The sequence below is a fragment of the Solanum lycopersicum genome, chromosome 6 (genome assembly GCF_036512215.1).
Source record: "Solanum lycopersicum chromosome 6, SLM_r2.1".
Lineage (NCBI taxonomy): Eukaryota > Viridiplantae > Streptophyta > Magnoliopsida > Solanales > Solanaceae > Solanum > Solanum lycopersicum.
In genome coordinates, this window is record NC_090805.1 from 41,667,428 (window position 1) to 41,686,317 (window position 18,890).

The 18,890-nt window shown below is 31.8% G+C and overlaps 3 protein-coding genes across 3 annotated transcripts; all 3 read right to left on the reverse strand.

The window, feature by feature from the left end:
- Window positions 1-769: 769 nt before the first annotated feature.
- Window positions 770-3,182, reverse strand: LOC101266834 (protein HAIKU1). Its single transcript, XM_019214580.3, has 2 exons — window positions 1,065-3,182; window positions 770-979 (listed from the first exon to the last, which is right to left on the reverse strand). The coding sequence occupies exon 1, from the start codon at window positions 2,291-2,293 to the stop codon at window positions 1,187-1,189; it is 1,107 nt and encodes a 368-aa protein (XP_019070125.1). The 5' UTR covers window positions 2,294-3,182; the 3' UTR covers window positions 770-979; window positions 1,065-1,186.
- Window positions 3,183-11,209: 8,027 nt separating this feature from the next.
- LOC100736500 (glycine-rich protein LeGRP1) lies at window positions 11,210-12,312 on the reverse strand. Its single transcript, NM_001398512.1, has one exon. It carries the CDS (start codon window positions 12,309-12,311, stop codon window positions 11,400-11,402), a length of 912 nt encoding a protein of 303 aa, NP_001385441.1. The 5' UTR covers window position 12,312; the 3' UTR covers window positions 11,210-11,399.
- Window positions 12,313-16,302: 3,990 nt separating this feature from the next.
- Window positions 16,303-18,604, reverse strand: LOC101268582 (galactoside 2-alpha-L-fucosyltransferase-like). The gene is made up of 2 exons (XM_004242225.5): window positions 18,265-18,604; window positions 16,303-17,891 (listed from the first exon to the last, which is right to left on the reverse strand). The coding sequence occupies exons 1-2, from the start codon at window positions 18,419-18,421 to the stop codon at window positions 16,453-16,455; spliced, it is 1,596 nt and encodes a 531-aa protein (XP_004242273.1). The 5' UTR covers window positions 18,422-18,604; the 3' UTR covers window positions 16,303-16,452.
- Window positions 18,605-18,890: the final 286 nt, after the last annotated feature.

Consider the following 18,890-nt stretch of genomic DNA (forward strand, 5'->3'; position numbering starts at 1 on the left):
GGTTCATATAATTTGATTGAATAAATAGATTATTGTATACTCAATGAAAGGAACTGCACTTACAATAACTCAGATCTACTGACCTTTTCCACCTCCAAACCCTCCTCTCTTTTCCCTAATATTAATTTAGTGTTAACCTAATAGTTCTACCTGTTTCACCTGCCAATCAACCAAATGAGAGAGCATCCCTCCAGAAAATGTGCAACTCACACAATCAGAAAATCAAAAATAACATTCTGGACAAATCAAATTACATATTTCTTTGACATTAAAACATGAGATAAAGGTATAAATGAAATTGAACTCTTTTCTTTATAAGTGCGAAAAAGTAAATATGGCATTCATCTTCTAAACATAAAAAGTTTTACTTAAATCACCCTTTTTATAATTTCAAACAAAATGCTGCTACAAACACTACTGGAAACAAATGACATAATGAGTAAGAAATGGTTAACTATAATTAATTAATTATAAATAAATAAACGACACTTGTCATTGACATGCTCTTTTACATGTTTTGCTAATAAGTAACAACTACCAAGTGTGTTGTTACTCCATATTACACTGCGAATAAAATAGCAACATACCAAATGCAGGGATACAAGACTACAATATAGCAAACAAATATTGTATTTTTCATATGGATTTCAGCATAGATATTTTTTCAACTAAAACAGTCAGCCAGTCGAACCCCCAGGACTACTTCTCCACAAATGAAACAATAAGCAGATAATTTTCTTTAAATAAACAATTGATCCCAAAGGCAACAAACTGAAAATTGATCTATATGATAGGAAAAAGAACCAAAATATTTGATCCCAAAATTGACATTACAAGGAATACAAGAACCTTTCCAGCTACATATAAAATACAATTAACTATAATCTAACAAGCCTGACCTTTTCAACTGTTCAGTTGAGAGTTGCTAAATGTACTAAATAAGGGCTAGGCAAATACAGAGATACATCTGCTACGAACTCTACATTGAAAGAGTCAAATATTCAAAATATATGTTAAGAAAAACAAAGAAAAAAAGTATAAACACGTTCAGAAGGATCTCTTACATTGTATAGTGTATACACTGCATATCCACAGTGAAAAAGCTTTAATTTGAAGGAAATCTACCACCTGGACGAAACTCGAAGCAAAGAATCCATCGAGATCAGCAGCTCTGTTCGTGGTGGTGCTATTGACCCCTCCATCTTGGACTTGACATGGCGAAGAACCCAGAAGGTGACAACGGAAATCCATAACCAGGGGAAGGAGGAAATTGTGGTCCAGTGCCAAAACCTCCAGGCTGAGCCATAGGAGAGAAGAAGAAATTTGGTGTCAGCGGTGGAGGATGCTGCATACCTGGTGAAAGCAATGGATAAGGAGAACGGGGAGATAACAAGTTTAAGAAGCCAGTAGGCGATGGCAAAAGATACTGAGAGGTAGGTGAAGGCAAAGGAGGAGGCCCATTTATTCCCGGAGAAGGAAGAGGTGGAGGAGGACCATTCATTCTAGGAGATGGGAGAAGAGGTGGCCCGTTCATTCTAGGAGATAGAAGACGCGGAGGAGGACCATTCAACCGAGCGAATGGGAGAGGCGGCGGGCCATTCATTCTAGGAGATAAAAGAGGTGGAGGAGGACCATTCATCCGCGACAATGGGAAAGGAGGCGGGCCATTCATTCTAGGAGATGGAAAAGGTGGCATTGAAGGATTAGGAAGTAAACCAGATGACGCTGGATGTGCTTGAAAATGACCAGGTCCTTGAAATTGTGTTTGTTTAGGCCCTGAATCTATTATTGAATTTTGAAGATAACGCATATAAACTGAAATCGGAGACTCAGTTGTATTTGTCCAAACATCTCCAGGAGTTGGAGGTAACATAGGTGGTGAGGGCTGACCATAGTGAGGAGGCGGTCTAGCAATATTGTTTTGGTAAGGAACGCCTCCAGCAGGTCGAGCTGGGGCAAGGATCTGTGCTGGAGGATGCATTGGAATTTGGGGACGATTTATAGGAGTCAAAGGCGGTGGCCGAATCTTTTGTAATCTCATACTCGGAGGCTTAGAAGGATTCTGGGGAGGTTTAGATGGAGGCTCTTGAGATGGTGAACCTGTCAGTTGCTGAACAACACTCCGAAAATCATTCTTGTTAATATTGTAAACCTGAGGTTGAGGTTGTTGCCTAGCACTATTTGCATTGTTAAAATTAGGTTGGTGTATAGGACTCTTGTTGATATTCTTCCCAAATTTATTCACACCCAAATGATCAGCATTCCTATTGTACGACCGATTTGAATTATCCATCTCAGACACTTCAATAAAATGACTAAACTCCAAAATATACTATCGTTAACACCCTACTCAACACTGCAACTGAAACCTTATATCACTGCAATTGACCTTCTTCTGCCTATGCAGATATACACTTTGAATTTAAGATATAACACCCTTAACTCTCCAAACTTAAAACAAATCCGAAAAGGGTCTGAAGCAGCATTATGATAACAGCAAACTTTACACTTGAAATTGAAGAACTATCACCACAAACAGTAACACCCATAGATCAACCAACCAGCTTCAGCTCCAAACAAACTTCTGCTTCAGTTAGAAAAAAATAACTTCTGAATTCCCAAAAACACAACTTTATTCGTCCCACAAAGTATTTATTTCCCAAATATTATATATCACCGAACTCTTCCAAAAAAGAAACAACATACAGTTTTTTTACTTTACAAATACTTGAGTCCAAACGAGCAAAACAGAGAACAAAACAACCCTAAAAATTTCAACTTTTTTCGGTTTCCCGACTTCCAATTTACCAGAGATATAGATAATTCACTGAAATTGAACAAGGGTTAAGAGCAGAAGAAATTTACGTTGTGATTAATTGGGGCAAAGCGTCGAACAGTTGAACTGCAAATTTGTTCTTCAGTTATAGATACAAAAGATAGAGTCTTATATGAGTTAAAGAAGACGTAGAGTATACCCTAGTAAGCGAGCTGACCACGGCGGAATGAGGTGGTGAGTTGGTGGGTTTCGTCGGTCAACCAAGAAATGAAAAGGAAATTGAAGTATGAAAAACTACAGAAAAATGACGCGTTTGGCCGAGAAAATAAAAATAGAATTTTTTAAAAAAAAACTGTGAATATGAAATCGTGTTTGACTGTATTTATACATTTTTAAAGAATATATTAATGTACTCAACTTGAATAATTTATGTGAAATATATTGTAAATTTTAATTTAAGAGTATTATTTCAAAAACAGATAATTAAATAATATGATAAATTAGATCTAATATTCGAGCTATTGTATGTTATTATGAATTTATTTATTTTACTTTTCAAAATATATTGAGTTTGAGTTAAAGATGAGGGTTGTGTTTTTTTATATTTTTTATAAAATAAAAAAATAAGATAAATAAGAAATATAGTGAAGATGAAAAAAGTAAATAAGGTTTTGTATTGAAATTTTTATAATCAAATATCAGTTTTTTATAAATAAAAATTCGAAAGAAGATTTTTCGCTGATTTTATTTATTTGGTATATTTCTATTTTAAAAATAATATTTACTTTTTAATAATATTTTAATTACAACTTTCTAATTGAAAGGACAAAACTCCAACGTACTTTTCTTCAAATGTGACTTTAGAAGTGAATTACCCAAAAAAAAAAAGATTTCGTTTATTTCCTATATATAATTAAAATCATAAATTGATAACTACTCTAATATATCTGATATGTTTATAATTTGAAGGACCAAAAAACTTTTCATTTAAATTTTAAATTTTATATCAAATTAAGACGTGTCAAAAAAAAATTAAAAATCAATGAACAAATGAATTAAGTATGAAAAGATTATGGTGAAACTAGATAGAAAAGGTTAGTGGAGTTAGAGGGGCCTACGGCGGGGTTGAATTTTGACTTTTTGAGTGAAACGCTGAAAGAAAAAAGAAGAAGAAGAAAGATTGGTGAATTACGGTGAAATTGTTAAACACATATTTAAATTGTTATGTGAGATTTTATTATTCTTTATTTTTCATAGCTGTTATTTATATTAAAATTAAGTCAGGGTTTTATTACTTCTATTAATTTAATTTTTTCATTTATATTATTTAATTTATTGAATTCCTTTGGTCTAGCTTTACTGTTGTTTTAATATAGTTTTTGATGGACTTCGTGTAGTTTTTGATGTAGTTGGTATAGTTTTAGCTTCCTTTTTGGTGTAATTTTTTTTGTATTATTTTGATCTAATTATATGAACAAGAATAATAATTTATAAGTTCTGTACATCAAATAAATAAATTTTATTTAATTTCATGACTTGATACAATTTTTAATGTTTTTTTTTAATTTGTGTTTATTAAACTTAATTTAATCAAACAAATAAAGTTATTTAACTTGGGTCATATTAATGACTTGACACAATTTTAATTTTTCCTAAAAATGTATTTATTAAAACCAATTTTATTAATAATGTTTTGTAATTCTTAATTTGACTATTCTTATTTATTAAGTATTAAAAACAGTAAGAGAAAAATAATAATTAAATAATAATAATAATTAAATAAAATATATATTTAATATAAATCAAATAAAAATAAATTATTTTTTTGATCAAATCATTTTTAAGTAAATAAAATGGATCAGATGGGAATAGCCAATCACAATTCATATTTTAGTTTGATTAATCATTGTCTCCAGTCTCGGCTTAGATTTGATTAATTAATTTAGCTACAAATCTAAAGCAAAGAGATTCCACGTTGCATAGAATAAGAAAGTTTGACTTTGACGGTAAGTATGGGTGTTCAATGGTATAAGGTGTTAGATCAATTATTTATTTGTTTATGTGCTTAATTGTTGATTTTTAGTTAAAGGGACATTTTTTAAAAATTATTATTATTAATATTGTTATTATTATTATGGAAAAAGAATGATCTTTGCAAAATGAATGCTTGGATTGAATTGAATTTGACTTTGACGAATTGAGCGGAAATAAATTGAATTGCAATTCACTTATATGAATATATAAGATATTAGTTAAATAATTTTGATTCACTTCGATCTCTTAAAATTAATCATTACCAGACCGTGTTAATTGAATTCAGTAACAATAAAAATTCTACTCCAAGAATATGCTTTGGTATGAAGGGATAATATTTTTAAAAATATATTTTTTAATTTTCCCCTGTTTGATTGACTTAACATTTTGAAAAATAAATTTTTGAATAGACTCATTTTTCTCTAATTTGAAGAATATGAATTATTTTCATAAAGTAAAATAAAAAAACATTTTTAAAAACTCTCTTTCAACCTGACCACCACCTAATCCACCCAAATCTAGACCTCGACCTGAGGACTCAAGCCAAACCCTTATCCTGACCTCGATCCCAAACCCAACTCGAGACAAGAACTCTCCCTAAGCCGACTATGATCTTGACCATGATTCCCAACCTAACACCAAACCCTATATCTTAACTCTGATTCTGACTCGAGATCATAATTTGACTCCCTATCCGACCACAACCCTAAATCCCAACTTACATTAGGACCCAACCTCTACCCTGACCCGAATCTCGATCAGGACCCTGGCCTTGATCCACTCCTATGCTTAACTTTGATCCCGATCCTCAATCATAGACATGACCCCAACCTTGATCTCTACTGATTCAACCTCCACCCATATGAACCCTGATCCGAATTCTGGCTTTAACTCAAGACTCGATCATGATCCCCACTCGAAAGGTAATCCTCACATTAAGATTTTTTTTAAAAAAAAAGTTCTAATTTTTATTCTCTAAAAACAAATTAAAAGACACTACCAATTGTACCAAACAAATTAATTAACCCAAAAATCAAGATTATAATTTTATGACTTAGCCCATTGGAGTTGTGGTGTAATTAAGAGGAAAGTCACTCAGCCATTAGGATATCTATAGAAAATTACTAATAAGCATCATGTTGCACATGGCTTAATATATTGTAGCAGTCAGTTTTTGATTTATATGCACAAATAGTTGGCGACTTTTCATTCTTATTTAGTTATTTTTAATTGCCAATTAATGAACGAAAAATTAAAATTAAAGAGGCGTTACCAAAAACTTCACGAACTCATCATATTATTTTTGAATTAAATAAAAGATTTGCATGCATGATGTAACCTAGCAATATTATCGGTTCACGAAAGTGAAAGCTTACTTCCTCTCTCGAAATAGTTGTTTATTTACTAGAAATATTTATATCAAAATACATGACATACATGTATTGACTTGATATAAATATCCAAATAAGTTTTTTTCATATAAAATGATTAATTATATATCTAATCAGATGATAAAAAAAAAATATTTACTATAAATTATAATTAAAATAAACTATATCGATTCTTATTTTCCGAAAGTGAGAATGGTGGTGGCATGCTCTATCCACTAATGATGTAACAATTAATGACTTCTGCAAATGGTGGACCTACTTTGTGGATTATGGAGGCAATAATTCATATACACTCATTAAACCACACATAATTTTCTCCTGTAAAAGTAATTACAACCATAATTTCAATTATCCATATAACTTTTTTATCTGGAATTAATTAATACGAAAAAAAATCTCACGCTAATAGTACTAAAATATTAGTATCAAAATCTGGAAACTTTAACAATTTCAACCTAGTGATAGATAATGTTGATATCTCTCCTTTTTTGGGGATACATAAGGATATATCAAACACGCAATGTATCTAATGTATATAGAGAGAAAATATATCAAAGATATACATAATATTATAAATTAATTTCAACAAGGAGAAGTTACGTTACATAACTAATCCTGTGAACATATATCTTGTCTATTATCAACCAAAGGAAGATCTAAGACAGACTGGATCTGCATGATATCGTATAATTATATATATAAAAAAAAATAGATAATGACATTATGATCATATTATTTTAAATTTTGAATTCACCTAAACTTTAACGTACTGTTTGACGTTGCAGATCTTCAAAACTCCAATCTCTTCTGATTCCTGGGCTCCTGACTAGCTTGGGTGTATCAGTAGGGAATTCAACTGGACCACTATTACAGGAGCGATGCGAACCTTTTTTGACCTTGTTCTCAGGGATGATCGAAAGCGAATGACTCAATTTTTTTTTTACATTACTCGTAGATTCCAAATTCCCTGACCAACTCCGATCTACTGATCTTCTGCTAAATTTATGTTTTTCTTTATTATTTTTGTCAACATTAGTATCGAATTTTTTCTCGTTTAATTCGTTTGTTGAATCTGTCCTCGATATCTTGCAGGTTAAGCAACTGAGACTCATATTTGATTCTGCAAATTAAAGAAGAAGAATAAGAAGAAAAGATAGATATGAATATTTGTGTTATTCAATTATCATTAAAAAGTTTTGACTTTCATGCAGAGAGAAAATAAGGGATTTTGTTATCAATTGATGTTTTTTCTCTCTCTTAATTTTACTCCGTTTAATATTACTTGAGGTGCTATTGTTTTGGTTGATAATCACCATTCATAATTTTGGTTTTTTTCCTTTTTTGGATCTCACAATAAAGTCAAATCATTTCTTAGTTAATGGCTAATATATCTTAATTTCTAAATTTGAACCAAGCAAAGTCAGATATATATTTATTGAATTTTTTCTCGTCATTTATAAAAATAGACTCATTTACTTTGAAATAAATTAAAATTATGGATATTAAAATTTTCCATCTTTGAGAAATATAATACTTACTTTTAATACGTAGGAATTTGAAATGAACAAAATTTTACTTACTAAATCTTTCCTGAATTTAAACTATGTTGAAATTTTGGTAATCAAATTGTTCATTATTTAAACCGTAATGTTATTTAACTTGTATTCATTGAATAAATAAAAATTCCTATGCTACTTTTAATAATATTATTCTTCTTGTTTGTATAATTTATTGCTCGACAAGAGACACACCTATAAGGATAAACACAACCATAAAGCACCTTAGCGAAATATCGTTCGCACTGTTTTTTTAACCCTTACCATATAAATTTCATATTAAACTACTTTATATTTTATCGACTTAATGATATAACGTAAATACAATTTTTTATATTTATTTTATTAAAATGTGATGCGCAAAGCATATACCACATTTAACTAGTATAATGTCAAAGCCAGAAATCTAGCAAACAATTCAAATTTTAAAATTAAAGTAAATATTTTTTCAATGAATGGGTGCAACCAAAAATTTTGAATCAAATTAATATGTACTTTTCACTGTTGGTAGTTTGGTCGCAAAGCATATTCTAAACACAAAACTTGAATGTTCGTTTAGTTTTTTCTTTTCTAAAATATTTGATTGAACAAGATATTTGGGATTAATTTAAATTGGAGGGATCATTTAGTTGCGAATAAGTTATAAATTTGAGGGATCGTTTAGTTGCAAATAAATTATCTCATAATTACTATTCCTGAATTAATTATTTTAGAATAACTTATTTCACCATATATATAATATAATTTATTCCATCCTATCACCTGTTATATAAATTGTGAGATAAGTTATTCCTGACATGACAATTAAACAAGATGCAAAAATTTTGCATTTAAATTATATTTTTATTCTAAAACAATTTATTTTTATCCCTCACACCAAACGACCCCTCAAAATAATCAAGTAACCAAGTTGTCCGATTAATAAACTTCTTGGAGAAGTTAAGAAACAAATCAAACGAATTATATTTTAAAACAAAGCTAGTAAATTGTTCATGCTTCACACATGTGAAAATACATCAAGTAATCTATAAATAATATTTTATATAAATTTACTGAGATATAAATTCAGGTATATAAATTTAAATATCAATAATATATTGATAAACAACAATGATATGTCCAGTAAAATTACACAAGTGAGGTCTGAAAAAGATAGAATATACGTTGATTTTACCATTACCTCATGGAGGTAGAGAGGTTGTTTCCAATAAACCCTCGGCTCATATGCAACAATTCTAGATAGAAAGAAGAAAATATAGCGAGTCACAAGGAAACAATGCTAAGTCTACCAAATGAGAGCAACAATTTCAACAAAATAGTACAATAATCGTAACACAATTTACAATATCAGTTATAACATACTAGAATAGAGTATTGAAAACAATATTATGGTTGATATCAACAACAAGAAAAACAATAATACAACTAATACAATGACAAATACCAACCACTCTAATTCAGACAAACACTACACTATCTACTCAATTCGTAATTGCCGCTAAATATATACTTTTAGCAGCAATTAACACTATTTGTGTATGTCCCTAAAGTTTTTAACGACACTGAATCTAATGACATTTAATTAATGTCGATAAAAAAATTAGTACTCTTTATTAATATGTTTATTTATTACCACTAAAAGTTATTTTTGATGCAGTAACATGTCCTCCAAATACTCATCTTCTTATCTAAGATAATAGAAACATAATTTGTACAGAATCTTCTTCTATTGCCTTGGCATGTCCACACAGCTGGTCCACAGACACAATGTTCGCATTACTAGTAAGCCACAGACCAGATACTTTATCACTTAGATCTTCTATTATGCTGAAGTTAATTTAGAGCCCCGTTTTGAACCCTAAGATTGTGTTCATCGGTCCAATTTTCCATGGATTCAACAAATTCAAACAAACACAACAACATAAGAAAGAAAAAAAAAACCAATATAATATTTAAGCATGTTTTTGTTGTATAACAACTGATCATACACATCGATGTTACTATTTTACACACATGAGCACCACAGTAGTGACAATACTAGTGTAAAAGGAAACATATATTAAGTTACAAAACTTTATTCTTGTTATGTCTTCTTGCTATTGCATGGTATTTTCAAAAAAATATATGAAATTCCAAGTTTTTATCATTATTGAATTCCTTCAAGCTGGAACATAGTTGTCTAGTTTCTTTCATCTCAAAAAACATCATATGCGAGGCTCAAAAAACATTATACGCTAGGATCACTAATTGACGCTTGGCTCAAAAAACATCATACGCTAGACAAAAAATTAGGCATGTGTTTGCTTTGTATTACTTTAGATTTTCTTATAAATATTTTTTTATCAATATAAAGATTTGGTTAGATTAATTCAAATTCTAAAATATATACAATTAAATAAAAGATAATCTTTCTTTCCTTCCCTTTTTTTCTATAACCTTCAATAATTTCTAATTGAGGAATAATAAATAAATCATAGATCCACTATTTAAAATTTTTAAGGTCCCAACAATTTGGGGGCCTAAAAAAGTGAATGCTTAAAAGAAAAAAAAATAAGAAGAAGAATAAAAAAGGAAATATTTTGATAAGTATAATGCTTCTAGCTGTTTGATGATCACCTCACGCAGGGATCTGGTCCTCTACAGAGTATGAATATTCGTTCAGTGGCAAAATGCTATACATTTGTTAAAGTTATCTACGTTAGGAAGTTGGTAAATTTGCAGAGTACTTCACTAATCAGAAGCGACGAGGTTATTTGTACGTTGTGTAATAATTCTTCATGGTATATAGCAAACAATAATATTCATCGTTCAAAAAGAGAGAAACTTTCAAGCTTCAAAACAGCAAGGGACTTGATAGACTGCTTCTATTGCTTTTTGTAACAACTGTAATTTTGTTTGCTTGTAATAGTGCTTACATTATAGGAATCATTTCGCGTGTGAAAGATACGTTTCAAGTTTGTTTGAATCACCGTAAGATATAGGTTAAGGATAACTTAGAGTAAAGTCTATAATAATCAGTTAGAATTAGTATATTGAGCAATGTTATATTTGCTCTGACTCATTTAAGTAATAGTGATATTATTTAGGGTGGAGATTAGCAGGCTAATCTCATTTTATAAATTAGTTTAACTTTTGCTTGGAGAAGATTAGTAAACGTAGTTTGAAAAAGTCCTGTTGTGACGTACAGGTCGTGATTTTACTTTATTGAGTACGAAGGTTTTCACGTAAAGTTAGTTATGTGTGCAATCTTTACTTCAACATTTACTTTATTGTGTATAGTATAACCGTACTAAGGACCTGGTCTCATAGATATTGATAGACGCATACGTTGCAACATATTTGATCAACAGTTCTCTTGTGCTTGCAAAGGTTACTTTGCCCAAGATATCATTGCTAGTTATTGCATGCATGCAACTTATAGATTGAGAATATTTGCCAACCATTTCAATATGTAAAATGCAAGCAATCATATCTTAATGTTGCTTTTAAAGGAAACCACATTACACTTAAAAAGATTGCAGGACTTAACTACAATTCTTTTTCTTCCAATATATATATAACATCTTCCTACCACAATCTCAGTACATTATTTTTTTAATAGTGTAGGTAAGAAGATGGATACTTTTAGATTAGAATGACCGCTTAAGGAGCGTAGCCACCACCGTGTCCACCACCTTCACCACCTCCAGCACCTCCTCCGTAACCACCAGCATGCTCTCCACCGGCATAGGCTCCACCACCACCGGCACCACTACCACCGCCTCCACCATATGCTCCTCCATGTGCTCCTCCTGCACCACCACCAGCTCCTCCTCCACTACCATATCCACCACCTGAGGCTCCTCCTTCTCCTCCAGCATACGCACTACCACCACCGCCTCCATGTCCACCTCCACCACCATATCCACCCCCGGGTGCTCCACCAGCACCATAGCCGCCACCAGTACCTCCTCCTGAACCTCCAGCATATGCACCGCCACCATGTGCTCCACCTCCAGCAACTGCACCACCACCTCCACCACCACTACCTCCACCACCTCCAGCAGCATATCCACCATCTGCTGACCCTGCACCACCATATCCACTACCACCACCTTCACCACCTCCAGCAGCATATCCACCATCATGTTCTCCGCCAGCATGAGCACCTCCAGCTCCACTTCCACCACCACCTCCTCCAGCATATCCTCCACCAGCATGGCCACCTCCAGCTCCACCACCTTCACCACCTCCAGAAGCATATCCACCATCGTGTCCGCCAGCATGAGCACCTCCAGCTCCACTTCCACCACCACCTCCTCCAGCATATCCACCACCAGCATGGCCACCTCCAGCTCCACTTCCACTACCACCTCCTCCAGCATATCCACCATCATGTCCTCCAGCTGCATAGGCACCACCTCCGCCGGAACCTCCTCCACCACCACCAGCATAAGCGCCTACTTCACCCCCAACACCAACATGATCGTAAGTGAGGAGCGTTCGAGCGGCTGAACATATTCCAATACCTAATAACACAAAGAAAACAATGTTAACAATTTTAAGCTTCGCCATGGGAATTTGTAGTTGAATGAGTATGCATGATATTGTAGGCTATTTATAGATGTGGAAACGCGTCTATGTGCACAAAGCACATGCAAAACAACAAAAAGAAAAGCTCCTTTTGTCCCTACAAAGTGGTCCATTTCAACATCCACTCTCACATCATTTCAATTAGTGTGTTTCTGCTGTCTACCATTTTCTTAGTGTCTATACAACAAATATTTCGTATATACTTACTAATTTGGTGGCTGGTAACTAGTGCCGGAACCTGACGGAAAAAAAATAAATACACGAACTAATCTAAGGGGTTCAACATGTATTATATATATAAATATTATTTTAATTATGTATAAATAATATATTTTTTTTGTTGAAAAGGGTTCGAATGAACCCTGACCTTAATTAAGGTGGCTCTGCCACTGCCGGTAAGAGTTATGCTAGAATAGCATTGATGTAGAGATAAGTTATGAGAAAATCAATACTGTATATTATTTTATATAGGGCTTTGTTATTCATATAGTATTAGTTATTTCATATTTTATTTTTTATAAAATAATAAGAAAATAAAGAAGACTTTAAATTATGTGATTTTAAATAAAATTATGTTAAATATATAAAATTGTCTTTTAATTTTATGGCCTTAAACATACCACGTGGAAAGTTATTATCGAAAAAAAAGAAATCATTTATTTTTAAACAAACTAAAAAAAAAAGGAGGTCATTCTTTTTTTAAACAAGGAGTATATAGGTTTTGTCACTAACTTCTATCGTGTATTAATTATGGAGTTCTCCGAATTGTAAATCAAACATTATACACTAATTTTATACCTAAGTAATTTTACCTCATAACTAATTACTACACGTGGTATATTTACTTTTTGCAGAATTTAATATCCCCATAATTCACCTTATTAGCTCCAAACGGCTTCTTAGTAATTTTTATTTTATTTTATATACATCGTGTTGGAAGTCCGACTCACTTTCATGACATTCTGCCAAATTCTGATTATTTATATAATTCAAGCTCCACTTAATCATATGGAATACGTAATTAATTTTTGTGTCACGTTTTCTAATTTTAAATTAGATAATGGCGATGGATTAGTCAATTGAGCTGATTAAGAGTAGAGTTCTTAATTCGAGCGGGCCTTGTTACTTGTCGAGCTTTTATATGGATTTACAGAACTTTTATAGCACCGCTATAATGCGTTTTAACATAATGTATTCAACAATTAGTTACATACATTACTTTTTAAGTTATTAGTCTCACACTCTCCCTTGGTGAATAAATTAATTATATATAATTTATCTTCAGATGACTTGATCATATCTTAGAAAAGATCTATTATATTGTAAGTTAAACTTCTATACCTAATTATCCTACCTTTGAAAGAAATTACTTAGTAAACAGGGGAAATTACTTAAGTTAATTTGTTGTCTTATTGCAATGAAATGTACTAATTTATTTACTAGGGTCATAAATAACTAGTTAAGACCTCTACGAGATAGAAAAAAAATCTGCATATACTCAATTTTTTTTTTCAAATTTTACTTATGATATATTTTATTTGGTATATTGTTATTGTAGTTAAATGACCAGTTAAAAAGAGACTGACAATGTGGGAGGGCATTTATTAAATTAACTAGGTTAATCTGATTGTTGTTAATACTGATATATATGATTGGAATTTTGCATTATGAGAATATAAACTAATCAATTAAATAGTACTGAAATGATAACTGTTACTCCACCAATACAAGTTGAGCATTTTGAATACATCTATAATATCATTGGACTTGGATGATTAGCCCACTATTTCCTGCTCTATGATTTCCAACAAATCATTATAATAAAAATAATTGTTAATAGCAATGGATATACATATTAAAATAATAATAATAAACTCTTTTATTGATATTAATTAATTTAATTGTCATTGGATCAATATCATTATAAGTTTTAGGAATATTTAAAAAAAATGTTAATAGCCGCTGAAAATATATTTTTAACAACGATTATATTATTGTTATTAATATATTGTCACTAAAAATTATTTTCATGGCAGTGTATGTGATATAATACTTACTTTAATAATATATATGTTAGGTCCTGCTTAATTAATGAACAAATTGCTTTTTTGCCCCTTACTTTGTTATCAGGTAGAATAGTTAAGGTAGCCATAGATTCTGGTAATTAAGCCAAAGAGGAGGATCCAATATGCCACTTATAAACAATTAATTAAGTTGTCATACAATAACAAATAATTATTCGTACTAAGGGTGTGAACCTAGCAGATTAGCACTATTATATTGGTCTGTTCGGTGGGTTTCCAATTTTTAATTTTCTTATGTTCAATTGATTAAAAAAATTGAAAAGATCTTATGAAAGTAAAAAAAAAATAAAAAAAAAAAATTCACAATTTCATCTTACATTGAGTATATGTCATTTCCATACTTCAGCACCGTATCTTCGCTCCACACTCACTGCTTAAAAAATCATCTTTAGCGATAACTGATTATCAACAACAGCTTAACGGCACATAATAACCAACCTGCTGTGGTAATTTTTCTTTTTTTCTTACATATCGAACACAAAAAAAGAATTAGTGTAAAATAAAAATATTTTTCTTCATATCGAATACACACCCTATGGTATGGTTGGAAATTTCATTTTTGATTATTCACTGATACTATTATAGTGTTCCAAAATAAATTATATCAAGTGAAATATACAAGTGATAGAATTTGGAATCTAACTTGACCAGGCAAATATCAATTCTGGTATATAAGTCCATAGGCAAAAATATAGAATTTGAATATTGTGAAGTCGAGCTAATTAAGACCATTACAACTAGCCCATTTAATTTACTGGGCTCAAATTATATTATTTACACAGATTAGTAGTATTTTTTGTAACAAACATATAAAGTCCTAAAAATGGAAATTTTACATGCTATAGCTATATACATTGTATATGTTGTTCGTACTTATACTTTTAGAAAATTATAATTCATGACTATACTTCACAACCTTTTGTAGTTGGTTTCATAAAGATTGTATGCATTGATAGAATATAGGTGTGATACAAATTGGTAACAATTGATACAATAAAGCAAATGAAACAAGTAAAATTAGAACGACTAAAAATACCATAAGTTAGAATGAAAGAATAAACTCTGACTATCCAAATTGTATTTGTTGATGTGACCTAAATGCGTGTACGAATACAGTCACTTGACATCTCAAATACTTATTACAAATAATACATACCTGAACCCATAAGTTTGTTCACTAAACCCCGCACCTTATATTGTATATAAAGAATAGTATATGTGAGAATCTTACTATCCCCATTTTTCTCCCTCTTTCCTCCATAATATAATAGATTTTTTTCATTAAAAAATAGAACTTTGGTTCAAACTTTTATAGCGTGACAGGTAAGCACAATATATATATAACTTATCTTAATTAATAGAGAAATATCACATGCTCTAATGTTTGTTTAATGTCATGTCAAACATACACCTCAGTATTTGAAGTCTTCAAGAATAATTACTCTAAAATGATCAATATTTTAAGAGAACTATTTTTAAAAATAAGGACAAATAATTTGAGCTGGAGTGAGTATAAATAATCGATGTTATTGGTTATTACTTCGGGACGAATTATTTGTCATGTTACGCTTATCGAAAGTCAATTTGACTAATTTTCAAAGGTAAATTAGATTATATTAATATTAGATATTCTAAAACTATATGAAAAGTACTATAAATTACAAATATGATGAAAAAATACATCTTAAAATATTAGTCAAATTTTTTATAGTTTAACTCTAAAAATAGAAATTATGACAAACAATACCGGACGGAGGGAGTAGTGCTCAACTGATTTTGGCGACCTCATCAATAAATCAATTGTGTTTAATTAGTTTGATATGTTATTTTGTTTTAAGAATGGTCCCAATTCCCAAATAAGAGAATCAATGAATGAAGCTTTCAAGCGATTGGCAATTTTGTACTAATATTTCAACAAGAAGAAAGGAAGAGAAAATTACTCTACTCACACTTTGGATCACCAAAAATGTTATAATTCACTAAAGGTGTTCAATGGGCGTGTTGGGCGGACCATTTTGACAGCCCTATAATTCACCATTTTAGTCAAATAGTTTTAAGCCCCAGCTCATATCCTCACAGTGCCTGACATGAGGAACGATTTTGCTCGTGTCTGTTGGCGTTTTCATTTTGCAATCATAGTTAGGCGGGGCATGGAAACATGGCTCGAATGATGCAGCTCGAACACAAGGCGGATTATGTGCTGTTCTGTTCTCATTAGGCTTGTATAGTATCCAGGGCTTCAGTCCTCCAAGACCCTGAGCCACATATCCGAAAGTTGACCATGCACTTGTAATCAATTTGTCACTTAAACTCAGTAGATACATTTCTGCCAACGCCTTCTGTTCGTGCAACAGATTCTCACTCTGCTGATATTCCTCCTGACTTGGCTGATAAACGCTAACTATCTCTCCTCTAACGGTGGGATTCTCCCAATACATTTTCCTGATCTCTTCTGAGTATCCAGGGCTTAAAGAAGTTATCAGGACGGATATAGTCTTCCTCTGCTTCTCGGTCTGGTTGAGGACTATAGGCTCACTGGACCGGTTAACTTGTGGCAGCAGATTCTCCTTCATTGTACAATCGATGATTTGATCCAGTACATACTTAAAAGGACCGACACCTGTCTCCAAGACTCTAATTTGAATGCCTAATTTTTCGTCTGCTCGTTCTAAATAAGCTTGATAGTACCTCTTTACAAGCCCCCATACAGAATTTGTGGGATGAAACAGATATCTACTTAGAAAATAGAAGATGGTTACTTTGTGGGGAAAAAGATTGCTCAATTCTTGCTCAAATGATGGGATCAAGAATAGAGAAAGCACAAAATAGGTATTTGTCTTCATGACTAGCCAGGGGATTTTCTTGAGAAAACTTTGATCCTGATCACAGAAAAATAATTTATCCTGATCATCATAGTCATGAGCTAAATGTAGGTAGATGTAGGGAGGTAGAGTCGATGAATTACGAATGACATCGTGCTTCACCATATAACCATAGGAATGAGGAGATTTCTGATCAAAGGTACTAAACTGATTGAATAGAGGGAAATCAGGAGGAATCAACCAGGAAACGTCTTGAAAAGGTTCACAGAATAGACCAGGCATGTTAACTCCAGGATCAACGAGTAGGACTCGATTTGTAAGAAGAGCATATAGGAAAGCAGAAGCTAAAGTTAGCATCCTATTACCTAAACCACTAAAGGAAATCCAAACCAAGTAATTACAGTCTGCTGATTCATTGTATTGGCCAGACTTGATAAGCTCGACGCTCCTGTTGTATGATTTTGTATGAGGACCACATTGCTTGTGAAGTGCCTCGTAGTCTCGTAATCTTGAGATGAGGTAAGATGATGGCTTGTGAAACAGTTCTTTATGATATAAGGCGGATTCGTATCTACTTAGACAAGATGTTTCATCAATTCCTGAAGGAAGAAGGCCACCAAGCAGTTTATCTTTCTCTACTTCAGAATTAACTGTGCCTGAAAATATCAAAAATGAAATTAAACAAAAACAACTCTAAACAGCACAAAACATCTATTGACCTATCGATAAAACGTAACATTCACAAGCACTTATTTAACTGTTAGAGCCACAATCAAACTTGAAGAACAAGCTACACACAGACAACATACTACATTTTCACCGGTTAATGCAACAATGAAGGGAAAAACACAGAATGTACTTCAACTTTCTCTTGTTATATTGATGTGGAACAACAAATGAATCCACTTCATTGCATTAGCAACCTGGAAAATGTTTTTTCTTTAAACATCGCGGTAGACATGACTGTGAATCGAGTAGAATCAACTATAACTTCAACAACAAAAACTAAAGAAAGGGGAAATGAAGTACCATTTGGAGGTTTAACATCAACAATATTAGCTTTAGGTAAATTCTTGACGCTATCAGAAGGTAAGTCCGTGAATATAACTGAGGCAGTCAATAGAATTGTCAAAAACATGCCACAGATAATGAGAAAACCAATAAATTTTAAGGGATTCTGAGCCATTTTGCTTCTAAACTCATGGAAAACAGGGTATTGTCTCAATCTAAAGCAAAATCAAATTAGAACATTTTCTTAGAGTGATTGCATTATGTTGGAATTAAAAAATAATCAAGATCCATAATCTATGGTGGTTTAGTAATTAAATCTTCTAATAATTAATGCTCATGTCTCCCTGGTTTCATTAATGAACATATGCTAAGATGTTAAACAAGTCTAATAAATTCTTTTTTACATTTTTATAAATTTTCTAATATGAAAGGTTGATAGTGCCCAATTGAAAATTTATATCATTACAACCAAAGAAAAAGCTTGCATCAGCTTCTCATTTTTATTAAAATTTCAGACAAATTAAATAGGTATAGGATGAAAATATTATTATAAACTGGCAGAGTAAAATAACTGAGGCCTTATTTCACACGAATATGAATTTAACAGTTACATTTTTTCATATTATTGAGGGGTTCCGGTACAA